This window comes from Bison bison, unplaced genomic scaffold (assembly GCF_000754665.1).
Source record: "Bison bison bison isolate TAMUID 2011002044 unplaced genomic scaffold, Bison_UMD1.0 scf7180017864080, whole genome shotgun sequence".
In the NCBI taxonomy this organism is placed as follows: domain Eukaryota; kingdom Metazoa; phylum Chordata; class Mammalia; order Artiodactyla; family Bovidae; genus Bison; species Bison bison.
The window spans coordinates 5,034,501-5,046,326 of NW_011494652.1; the positions used below are offsets into that span (position 1 = coordinate 5,034,501).

General features: G+C 57.1%; 2 protein-coding genes across 2 annotated transcripts in view; one reads left to right on the forward strand and one right to left on the reverse strand.

Moving 5' to 3' along the window:
* The first annotated feature begins 2,406 nt into the window (after nt 1-2,406).
* Nucleotides 2,407-8,004, forward strand: CTSF (cathepsin F). The gene is made up of 14 exons (XM_010837744.1): nt 2,407-2,756; nt 2,966-3,064; nt 3,356-3,440; nt 3,532-3,593; nt 3,725-3,800; nt 4,835-4,948; nt 5,068-5,213; nt 5,301-5,397; nt 5,481-5,561; nt 6,372-6,491; nt 6,578-6,642; nt 6,905-6,995; nt 7,357-7,415; nt 7,497-8,004. Exons 1-14 carry the CDS (start codon nt 2,544-2,546, stop codon nt 7,569-7,571), a joined length of 1,383 nt encoding a protein of 460 aa, XP_010836046.1. The 5' UTR covers nt 2,407-2,543; the 3' UTR covers nt 7,572-8,004.
* A 140-nt stretch (nt 8,005-8,144) lies between these two features.
* Nucleotides 8,145-11,826, reverse strand: part of LOC104986993 (alpha-actinin-3) — a 7,304-nt gene continuing 3,622 nt past the window's right edge. Inside the window, exons 9-17 of the mRNA XM_010837747.1 lie at nt 11,263-11,375; nt 11,027-11,167; nt 10,582-10,764; nt 9,996-10,130; nt 9,726-9,905; nt 9,318-9,464; nt 9,156-9,221; nt 8,518-8,676; nt 8,145-8,431 (exon numbers count right to left, since the gene is read on the reverse strand). Of these exons, the coding sequence (XP_010836049.1) occupies nt 8,273-8,431; nt 8,518-8,676; nt 9,156-9,221; nt 9,318-9,464; nt 9,726-9,905; nt 9,996-10,130; nt 10,582-10,764; nt 11,027-11,167; nt 11,263-11,375 (1,283 nt within the window). The 3' untranslated portion in view covers nt 8,145-8,272. The remainder of the gene's footprint in view (nt 8,432-8,517; nt 8,677-9,155; nt 9,222-9,317; nt 9,465-9,725; nt 9,906-9,995; nt 10,131-10,581; nt 10,765-11,026; nt 11,168-11,262; nt 11,376-11,826) is intronic.

Here is an 11,826-nt window from a genome sequence, read left to right on the forward strand (position 1 = left end):
CCAGTACTGTATTTCTCTACTCTCCTCCATGGCAAAAATTATTGAAATCTTTGTCTCCATTCATGCCCATATTTCTCATATTATCTCCTCTGCTTCTTCTTTCTTTCTTTCTTTTTTTTTTTTTGCTGCACAATATGGCTTATAGGATCCTAGTTCCCCTAACAGAGATTGAATCCGGGCCTCTGAGTGGAAGCTCAGAGTCTCAATCACTGGACTACTAGGGAAGTCTCAACCCGACACTCTTTAAAAAAAAATTTTGTTTTAAATTTAGTTGTTTATTTCATTTTTGGCTGTGTTGGGTCTTTGTTGCTGTGCGTGACTTTCTCTAGTTGTAGTGAGCAGGGGCTACTCTCCAGCTGCGGTTCTTGGGCTTCTCATCGCACTGACATCTCTTGCTGTGGAGCCCGGGCTCCAGGACACACAGACTTCAGGAGTTGTGGTGCCAGACTTAGTTGCTCCTTTGCATGTGGAATCTTCCTGGACCAGGGATCGAACCTGTGTCCCCTGCATTGGCACACAGGTTCTTAACCACTGGACAGTCAGGAAAGTCCCCAGTCAAGCACTCTTAATGAGGTCCCCAGTGACCTACCTGTTGCCCAATCCCCTCATCTTGTCCTCTCCATGGCATTCAACGCAACCAGCCACTTCCTCTTTCTTGAAACCCACTCTCTTCCTCTACTTTCTTGACATCACTCTTTCTTCATCTTCCTCCTCACGCAGTGTCCATTTCTTCCCAGTCTCCTCTGCTGTCTCCCTCTTTTCAGCTCAGCTTCAGGAGGCCCAGGTTTGATCCCTGGGTCGGGAAAATCCCCTGGAGAAGGAAATGGCAACCCACTCCAGTGTTTACTTGCCTGGAAAATTCCAGGGACAGCGGAGCCTGGCAGGCTATGTCCATGGGGTCGTAAAGAGTCAGACACGACTGAGTAACTAACACTCACTTTTTATGAATGTTGACACATCCCTGGTTCACTTTCCTCATGTGTAATCATACAGTTTCTCTCTTGAAGGCTGTTGTGAGAATTGCCTGAGATGCCATACATGTGGCTTAAAAAAAATTCCTCCTTTCCTTCCATGAATTATAAGTATGCTGTCTTCCCTTATTCTGATGAGATGAGCCACCCTTTCCTCTAGACACTTGTCAGGTGTCTCCAGTGACCAAGAAACAGACTTTGGGGAAGATGACTGTTTCGCATGAGGGTGAACTATGACACCAATCTCTGGAAACTCAGATCTAAGAAAAGTCTCACTGCTTCTGCTGGGCCTAAGAAATTCCTGTTTTTAATTCATTTGGCTTTAGATCTTTCAGAAGGAGGAAGTTCACGGGGCTAGGAGTCTAGGAGTACAGAGACAGTGCCATTGAGCTTAGTCAGGGGCAATGGGCGTGGGTCAGGAAAGCCTCCCTGAGAGCAGCAAAGTGTCTAGGAGTTTGAGCAGTGTGAAGGTTCCAGGGTGTGCAAGAGCTTGAATTTCTGCAAATAGAGTGTCACTGGAGCGTCAAGTGCACAGCACAGGATAAGGTCTAAGGCCTGACTGGAGCTTGAAGGGCCTTGGAAGTGAAAGTGTTAGTCGCTCAGTCATGTCCCACTCTTTGCAACCCCATAGACTGTAGCCCTCCAGGTTCCTCTGTCCATGGGATTTCCCAGACAAGAAAATTGGAGTGGGTTGCCAAAAACTCTCTTCTGTTTCCCCTCCCACAGTTGGTAACACCTTGGAGGAAAATTCCTTTTTCTCATCTGTCTCTCCACTAGACTGTGAGCTGCTAGCAGGCAGTATTATGCCCAGAGTATCTGCTCATGCTTCCTGTTGCTACGCCCTGGAACACAGCAGTGAATGCTTGAAGGAATGAAAGAAGGGTCCCAACCCTGTGCACTGTTGACATGTTTGTGTTTGATCTGCGCAACAGCCTGTGACACTGCCAGTCCAGGGAATATTAGCTGCCATTCTGCTGATAAGAGGGGCCTCAAAGAGGTGATGGAGCTGTGAGCTCAAGCTCTGAAGTCCACTCCCTGTGTTCAAGTCCAGCCCTTTTACTTAGCAGATGTTTGACAAGCCACTTAGTTTCTCTAAACCTATATTTCCTCAATTACTAGATGGGGATAATAACATTTATTACTTCACAGGATTGCTACAAAGATTAAAGGGAGAGGGCATATAACCTGCAACATAATAGTAGGTATGCAATAAGTGGTAGTTGTTTTAATTCTCTGGCCAGTATTGTTTCCTCTCCTCAAACAGCAGTTCCCAGACCTAAGAAGATCATTTCAAGGTCGGGGATCGGGCCACGTCTCCCCAGATGACGCTGGTTTTGCAAGACTGCCTACGGTCGAAACTGGGTCCAGCCCGCCAGTCTTGCACAGCCAGCGCACCCACGTGCCTGGCGTAAATAAGCGAGCGCGCAGGCGCCCCCGGCCGGCGCCCATTGGCCGGCGCCCCGCCGGAGCTTGGGGAGGACTAGGGCCCCCCAGCCGCGGGCTGCTACGCCCCGTCGGTTGGTCCGCGCGTCCGTCCGTGCGTGAGTCCGGGCCGCCAGCTTCGCCCTCACCATGGCACCCTGGCTGCAGCTGCTGTTGCTGCTGGGGCTGCTCCCGGCCGCCGCTCCGGCCTCCAGCAAGCCCCCGGCGGCCGGCGCGCAGGCCTGGGAACTGGCGTCCCCGGAGCTGCGGGAGCCCGCCCGCTTCGCCTTGGAGATGTACAACCGCGGCCGGGCTGCCGGGACGAGGGCCGCGCTGGGGGCCGTGCGCGGTCGCGTCCGCCGGGTGAGGATGCGCTCGGGGCGGGGCTCCTGGGTCCGCAGTGAGCGGGGCTCTAGTCCGAGGGTTGGGAACTTTGGGCCTGACTTGGGGCGGGGACGTTGGACTTCTAGTAATGGGGAAAGGGGAAGAGGGCACGGTGGGGCTGCGGGCCCCATGAAGGCTGGACAGATAAGAGGGTGGCCGTGCCGTCACTCACTCGCCCTTCCGTCCAGGCGGGCCGGGGGTCCCTGTACTCGCTGAAGGCGACCCTGGTGGAGCCGCCCTGCAACGACCCCACGGTGTGCCAGCTCCCGGTGTCCAAGAAGACCCTGGTGAGTGATGGGGTTCCTGCCATTCCCTTGCCCCCAGATTGAGTCTGGCTGTAGTTGGGAGATCTGTCAAGTCAAGGGGGCGGGATCTGAGGCCGCATCTACCCCACCCTGTCACTACCCAGGCCTGGAAGGATAAAGGGAGGGGGTCTGGATTCTCGCTCCTGGACGGTGCCTCGCTTTCCACTGTGGGCGAGATTGCCTTAGAGATTGTCCTCATCTGAGGACCCTCCTCCATCTTGCCTTGCTCTCCTCGCAGCCCCCTGACTGGCATCCTCCTTCCTTTTCCTGCAGCTCTGCAGCTTCGAAGTCCTAGACGAGCTAGGAAAACACATGCTACTGAGGCGGGACTGTGGCCCAGTCGACACCAAGACTACAGGTGCTGGGAGGGCCCCGGGGTGCTGGGATGGTTCAGATCAGACTTCACTCAGGGTTCAGTCCTGCTTCTCCTCTCTTCCAACTCTCTCCAGATGACAGAAATGAGACTTTCAGTTCATTCCTTCCGCTGCTGAACAAGGATCCCCTCCCCCAGGTGAGGAGCCTTGTCTGTCTGGGGAACTGGCTGCACGTTTGGTTCACTCTCTTCCCTCCACCCTGGCCTGGGGCTCCCACGTCTGTCTGAGAAGGACTGCTTGTAAAGACTCCCTCTCTCTGTCTTTCCAGGACTTTTCTGTGAAGATGGCTTCGATCTTCAAGGACTTTGTCACCACCTATAACCGGACATATGATTCGCAGGAAGGTGGGGACCTAGCCTTGGCTGGATGTGTCCTGATCAGATCAGGACCTCCCCTCCAACTTGGCACCTTAGTGTTGGAGTAGGGAAAGGGCAGAGGGACCCCTAAGTTCCCCCATGTTCTTGTTTAGCCTCCAAGGACTTGGCAGTCACCTCAGGGAGCTGGCGCTTCTCCCATCTGATTTTCCTAGTCAGAAACCATAGATCTCCATCATTCTGGGTAGAGTGGGATGGGGCAAAGGCCATATTTTCTCTGCTGGCAGACCCTTGGCTTGGTGGCCTTTTCCCATGACCTTCTGTCTTTGGAGCCCTGAGCCCTGGGTTGGGAAGATCCCCTGGAGAAGGAAATGGCAATCCACTGCAGTACTACTGCCTGGAAAATCCCATGGACAGAGGAGCCTGGTGGGCTACAGTCTGTGGGGTCACAAAGAGTCGGACTCGACTGAGCAGTTTCACTTTTCATACCTGGGGAGTCATCGCCCCATTTTGGCCTCACTTTTATCACTTGCAGATCTGCTCCTAACACCCACTCCAGGGTTCTGCCCTTTTCTCTTTAAAAAAAAATTTTTTTATTTATTTAATAATAAATAAATATTATGTAAATAATAAAATATAATACTATATTATTAACATAATATATCGATAATAAACATGTTTATAGTATTAAGTATTATAAATATTTAACTACTTATTTTATAAATAAAATTAAATATTATAGTATTTAAATATAATAATTTAACTATTATTATAAATAGTAAAGACCTGGCTGCACCAGGTCTTAGTTGCAGCATGCAGGATCTTTAAAGTGTGGAATACGGGATTTAGTTCCCTGACCAGGGATTGAATTCAGGCCTCCTCCTTGGGAGCGTGGCATCTTAGCCACTAGACCACAGGGACGTCCCTTGCCCTTCTTGAAATAAACTTCAGACATGATGCAGGGTCCACTGTTCCCCACGGAAACCTCTGCCTCTTATCCCCAAGCACCTCTCCTCTATGATCTGCCTGGGGTCCAAGCCTCACTTCTGCTTGTTGGTCCTCAGAAGCCAGTTGGCGCATGTCTGTCTTTGCCAATAATATGGTGCGAGCGCAGAAGATCCAGGCCCTGGACCGTGGCACAGCTCGGTATGGGGTCACCAAGTTCAGTGACCTGACAGGTAGGGGTGGTGGCCAGAGCCCTCACGGTGCCTGGAAGAGACAGGGCCTGCTCCCAAGGCCCCTGGGTAGGACTGGCTTCGAATACTCTTTTCCCACCCCCACCCACCTCTGTCCACAGAGGAGGAGTTTCGCACCATCTACCTGAATCCCCTCCTGAAAGATGCGCCTGGCAGGAACATGCGCCCGGCCCAGCCTGTCACCGACGTTCCTCCGCCTCAGTGGGACTGGAGGAATAAGGGGGCTGTCACCAATGTCAAGGACCAGGTTGGACCCCGAAGAGGCGAGGGTGGGATGAGCGGGCTGCACTGGCCTTTGAGAGGGACCCAGCCCTGACCTGCCTGTCTCTTGCAGGGTATGTGCGGCTCCTGCTGGGCCTTCTCAGTCACAGGCAACGTGGAGGGCCAGTGGTTCCTCAAACGGGGGACCCTGCTCTCCCTGTCTGAGCAGGGTGAGCATCCCGCTGTGCCCCCTCTCCCGTCCCCAGCCTGGCCTCTCCGGAGGGCTCCTTGGGACCAGTCTTCTGTCTCCTAGAGCTCTTGGACTGTGACAAGACTGACAAGGCCTGCCTGGGCGGCTTGCCCTCTAACGCCTACTCCGCCATACGGACTCTGGGTATGCATTCACGGGGCTTCAGGAGCAGGGCAGGAGCACAGCTCCTTCCCCCGGAAGTCACTTTGTGAGGGAGGGAGACGAGCATGGCAGTCCTGTGACCTGGGTTCAAGTCTTAATGCTGACCCCTAACTGGCTGAAGACCTTGGGCAGGTCAGCTCTTTCAGAGCCTCACTTATCTCACCTGTGAAATGGGCTTCCTCGGACTCACTTGGTAGGATTGTCTTGAGGGTCAAGTGAGGGGAAGGTATGTCACGTTCCTGGTGCATAGCAGGGGTCTTGCTATTTTCACTGCTTGGAGGCCTGTATTTCTAGTGCTGCTAAACTGAAGAGCAGAACAGCGCCCCCTTGAGGGGAGGTGTTGACCTAACCTGGCAGTTCTGTTGAGCAGTGGGCTGCAGTGGTGGGAAGAGGAGGGCTGAGGGATTGAGGTGGCCTACAAAGACTGGGGAGGGAGCCTGGCAGGGGTCTGGGCCAGACTGGGAGCAGATGGTCAGGGCAGGACAAGAAAGCCAAGATCAGGAGTCCTAGGAACACTGAGGGGAGTCAGGACTCAGAAGTTTGGAGCTGGGTTCCCTCTCTGCCACACGTCTCACTGGAGGCTGCCCCATTCCTGTGGGCCTCAGCTGAGCCATCTCGAGAAAGAGGCCCCTTTCAGAGAGGATGGCCTGTGGCCTGGGGTAGATGGAGAACATGAGGCCTTGTGTACGAGGGGCTCAGCACAGCCCCTGGCCAGGAGCAGACAAGTACAGAGAGTAGAGCCCAGCTTTCCTCTAACTTCTGATCTGCCGGCCCCCCTCCCCACAATCCCAGGAGGGCTGGAGACGGAGGATGACTACAGCTACCGAGGCCGCTTGCAGACCTGCAGCTTCTCTGCAGAGAAGGCCAAGGTCTACATCAACGACTCAGTGGAGCTGAGCAAGAATGAGCAAAGTAAGGAAGGCCGGGGGGTGAGGAGAGGCCTGGGTCGGGAGGCTGGGGCCTGGATGCCCCCTGACGCTGGCCCTCCCCCGTCTCAGAGCTGGCGGCCTGGCTGGCCAAGAACGGCCCCGTCTCCATTGCCATCAACGCCTTTGGCATGCAGGTAGGGCTCCAGCCTTGTTGCTCCGGCTCTGACTGACTCTTCCCCTACTTCTTGGAGCTGGCCCCTGATTTTTTTTTTTTTAATGATTTTATTTATTTATTTTTGGCTGTGCTGGGTCTTCGTTGCTGTGTAGACTTCTCTAGTTGTAGCACACGGACTTCCCGTTGCAGTGGCTTCTCTTGTTGCGGAGCATGGGCTCTAGGCGCTCGGGCTGCAGTAATTGCAGCACGTTGGCCCCCCTGCTCTTACTCTCCCCCCTCAGTTCTACCGCCACGGGATCTCCCACCCCCTGCGCCCCCTCTGCAGCCCTTGGCTCATCGACCATGCCGTGCTGCTCGTGGGCTATGGCAACCGTGAGTTCTGCTTGCCCCTCTGCCCATCCAGCCCGGGCCACAGCATCTCAGGAACCTTGTCCTACCCCCTGTCTCCAGCTGTGGGCCAGGCAGGATCACCCATCCTCTCTGTGAATGGGAGAGCCAAGGGGGTGGGAGGTGTGAGCAGTTGTGGATGGGTGGGCGTCTTCCCCAAGCCCCAGAGCTGCTCCCGGTTTCTGGGAGCGTGGTAGGTGGGCCTGTCTTGCTTTCTGCTCTTTCCCTAGTACCTGTTGCCCAGTAGGCCCACAGCAGACAGTGAAGAGTGCCTAGTGCCTGGGGCCCTGGCTGGAGACTCGGGGGGCCCTGACTCTCCCTGCGCTCCGCACTGCCCTGCCCCCAGGCTCTGCCATTCCCTTCTGGGCCATCAAGAACAGCTGGGGCACTGACTGGGGTGAGGAGGTGAGTCTTGGCTGCTTGGCCCCTAGCCCTCCAGCCCCCGTCCTGCCCTGGCGCCCTCACCAACGCCCCTCTCCCCCCCAGGGTTACTACTACTTGCACCGTGGCTCCGGGGCCTGTGGCGTGAACATCATGGCCAGCTCAGCGGTGATAAACTGAGGCGCACCAGTGCAGGATCTGGTGCGGACCAGAACGGCCCCTCCCCAGGAGGCACAGCTGGCCAAGGGACGGGCACCGGGGACCCCAGGGTGAGCAAAGGCCACAGGGACACAGGCCCTCCCCCCACTCCCACCCTGAAGTTCCCCAACAGCACCTTTGTTGAATGGCGGTAGCTAGGAGGACTGGGGTGAAGGATGATGTCTTGGCAGCCGAAGCTGGGGCAAGAACCCTAGGCTTGGGCAAGGAGCAGGTGGGAAGAAAATACTCTGGTCTTAAAGCCAGCTCTGTCCTCAGCAGGCTCTGTCTTCCCACCCCAGTTTTCCTCTGAAGCTGTAAATTTTCTGGATCCCCTGGACTGGGGGACCACGTTGCCTTCTACATCTAGAGAAACTTGTCACCGACCTTTTCTAACACAATAAAGAGGTGTCCTGGACCCCAGCGTGGTGTGAATGCTCAGACCCTGAGGGCCAGGAGGGGTGCTGGGGAACCCCTGGAGGGTCAACGTGGGGCAGCTGATCCTGCTCAAAAACCTGAGGGCCCAAGCTTCTGCCTTAGGAATCAATCGGAGATGGAGAGGGGCCCACGATGGATCTTTATTGAGAAACACTCGGCTCTGTGGCCATGGCTCCAAGGGATGGGTGGGATCAGCCAGAGGGAGCACCCTCTCTCCGGACTTGAGTAGGGAAGCTCTGGGGTCAAGGTCAGAGGTCACTCTCCCCGTAGAGGGCACTGGAGAAGGCCACGTAGTCCAGGGCTCCAGCTGGAGCCCCAGCCCCCTTGTAGGGCGCCATGCGGCGGATGCAGTACTCAGCCTGCTCTGCCGGGAGTTCCCGCCGCAGCTCCTCGGCAGTGATGTAGTTCTGGGGGAGAAGAGGGTTTGAGGGCCCCCAGGTCCCAGTCCCCACCGTCCACCCACCAGCTCCCCCGACCCCCGCCAGGGACTCACCTTGTCTCCCGCCAGGATCTTGAACGAGGCCACAACCTGCTCAGCCGTGTCCGTCTCGGCTGTCTCTCGGGTCATAAAGTCGATGAAGGCTTGGAAGGTCACAACCCCAGCTGCGTTGGGGTCCACCATGGTCATGATGCGAGCGAACTCCACCTCTCCCTGCAGGGTTAAAGGCCGGGCACCGTGCCCGGGCGGTGCTTAAGCCAGGAGGGTTCCTGGTGTCCCCCTGGCTTGACGACCCCTGTGACAAGGCAGCCCCCTTTTTCCGTGGACGGTCCACTGCAGCCTTAGCTCTGGCTCTGGGAAGTCCTTTCCACTGGGCTGAACTCTGCTTCCTGCCCATGGCGATGCCCTGCTCCTGCTGGTCCTGACCTCTTCCCTACACCCCTGTAGTGCTCTCTCTCTGAGGTGGACATGTTGCAAGCTCAGGCTCTGGAGTCACACAGAACCAGCTCCAAATTAATTTACCTCTTTGAACTTTTGTTAGGTGCCCCCCTAGGAAATGGGATAATTCTCCCCAGCCCCAGGAGGTGGATGAGGAGGAAATGAAGATGTGAAGGTGGGAGGGACACAGTGGGTGATCAATATGTAGGAAGGGCCATGGAGGGAACCCCTGGACAGGGCTGGAGGACACTTACCAGGTCATAGCCCATGGAGATGAGGCAGGCCCGGAAGTCATCAGGCTCCATCATGCCATTCCGCTTCTGTAGTTGGGGAGCAGATGTCAGGCTCTGGCCCCGATCTCCGCCTCCCAGCCAGCCCCCAAGTCCACCACCCCACAGGGCGAGGCCCCTGCTGACCCGGTCAAAGTGGTTGAAAGATGCCCGGAACTCGTTGAGCTGCTCCTGACTCAGGCCCTTGGCGTCTCGGGTCAGGACCTGGTTCTCCACCTCGTTGATGGTGCGTGCGATGGAGGTGAGCAGCTGCTCCCAGCCCACGCGGATGTGCTATGAAAGCAGGAGACAGGCCGGGTCAGTGGGCGGCCAGTGCCTGGCCACGAGCTCTGGCTCCACCCCCAATTCACCGTCTGACCCCGGGCAAGTCCTCCCCCTTGCTGGACCCCATCGGGAGGTTCCACTGAGTGACATCCAGCGGCCCTTCCTGCCATAAAGTTTGATGATTTATTACGTATTGATCAACCAGCCATGGCCGCCCCAGGCTTGCCCACAGCACCGCCTTCCCCTCGGTCCTAAGCGGCGTGGTCCCACCTCCATGCTGTAGACCGTGTGCTTGTTGTCAAAAACCAGACTCTCCTGCAGCAGCTGGTGGTCTCCCTCCAGCCGGTCGATGTTGCTCTTGTAGTTGATGATATTCTGCTCCTGCTGCCGCAGGCCCGCCATCTGCTCCTCCAGAGAGCCGGCCATCCCCGCGGCTAGGCGCCCCACTTCCTACAGGGGAACCGGGCAGGATGAAGGCTTCCAGCCCCTGGTGGCCCCCGGCCCCCGTCTCCCAGGTTGGCTCCCTGATCCAAGCCTTACCTCCACCTTCCCCTGGATCCAGGGCCCGATGGCGTTGGCCTGGGCTGCAAACTGCCGCCGGAGCCTCTCGTTCACCTGCTGCCGCGTCAGCTCCTCCTGCAGCATCTGGTCACGGCTGGGTACCAGCTTTCGGACCTGGAGGGAGGGTGGTGGTGTCAGGGGCAGCTCAGGAGTGAGGGGAGGGCTCCAGCCCCTCACAGGGCTCCTTACTTTGAGCCTGGGGCTCTGCGGAGGGGGCAAGCTCTGAGCAGGTCACTCAGCCTCTCTCTGCTCATTTCCTGGCTGTAAATGAGGGCCCATGCCGACACTCTTAACAAACTTAGATTGTTCTGTACAACAATCTGGCCCCCACACCAGATCTAATTCTGCTTCAATCAGGCCCAACAGGAAAATGCTGTTACGGCCATTTTACAGAGAGGGCCAAGTCAGGCAAGGGGACCTGTCCAATGCCACGTACAGTCTGTGGCAGACCACAGATCTGGAGGCGGACTTGATCCTCTGTGTCTCAGACACCTGAGATTCTCAGGGTGGTTTAGAAGGTGTCTGAGCAGGAGGGAGGCGGGGAAAGGCCACTGGCGGCACTGACCGTGTCCCACTTGGTGTTGATGTCCTGCGGGGTGAGGGCGATGTAGGGGTTGGTGGAGCTGGGCCGCAGTCCGTACGTTTGGCAGATCTTCTGGATCTCACCCTGGATGCCCAGGATGGCACCCCTCTCTCGGTCGGCCTCGGGCAGTGTTGCCTTGAACTGGTCGTGTGCTGTCACCAAGCTCTGGGGACGACAGGCAGGAAGCATCAATCAGCGCCCCTACCTCCCGCAGGCAACAAAGGATGGCCAGGGGCTCTGGGCCATTCACCGGGGGCCAGGGCAGCACTGGCCAGAGAACCCAGGCCTCCTGACTCCTGGCACTCTAGAGCTGGGCTTCTCCTCTGGCCCCCCATTCCCCAGGAGCCCAAAGGGGTGGCCGACAGAAGACAGGCCACTTCCTTGTCATCCCATCCAACCCTGGCACACCTGGAGCCCCCGCACCCACCTGGGTCTCCTCCACCGAGTGCACCAGCCACACGTCCTGCAGGTCCTCCACGGCGCCGTCCAGCCAGTTGTTGAAGGGCGCTGCCCGCCGGGCAAACTCCAGCTGTAGCTGATCGATGGTCTCCAGGAGCTTCTCCATCCGCTGGGGGCCACAGGGATGGCCAGTTAGCAGCCCGCCCAGCAGGCCCCTCACCCTCCTCCAGCGTCCAGCCTTCACCTCCAGGTCCCCAGCTTCACCTCCAGTGCATCCCGCCTCTTCTGGGTCAGTGTGCCCAGGTTGTCCCACTGGTCACAGATGGCCTGGCAGCGGCTGTTCACCGAGGCTGCCTCGTGGTAGTCCAGCTCACTGGGAATGGGAAGGGGGTTGTTCGCAGAGCCAGATTCCAGCCCAGATTTCTGCCTGACGGTCCCTTCAGGTAGGACTCTGGGCCCAGGGGTGGTGAAGGCATAAAGGAGCCAGGGTAGATGGGGGTGAAACAGGGCTTTCCTAGAGCAGGGCCTTCTCAGTGCGTGCCTAGGAGAAGGGGGTCCTCAGCTCCAGTCCCTGGAAAAGTTTGGGAGGAGGGGCGGGGCCTGGAGTTTCCGGGACAGGTTTACAGGAAGGACGTGGCAGGAGGCCAAGGCTATGGTGAAGGCCTGGCCGGCCCAAAGCTGCAAGGAGACGCCAGCTTAGGGGACAGGGTTACAGGAGGAGGGCAGAGCAAGTGGTGCTGGGAAGGACAGGGGTACCAAGGTAGGGTTATTAAAGAGTGAAAGGTCTGGAGGGCTTTGGGAGCAGGGGCGGGGCTTGAGGCCGAGGGG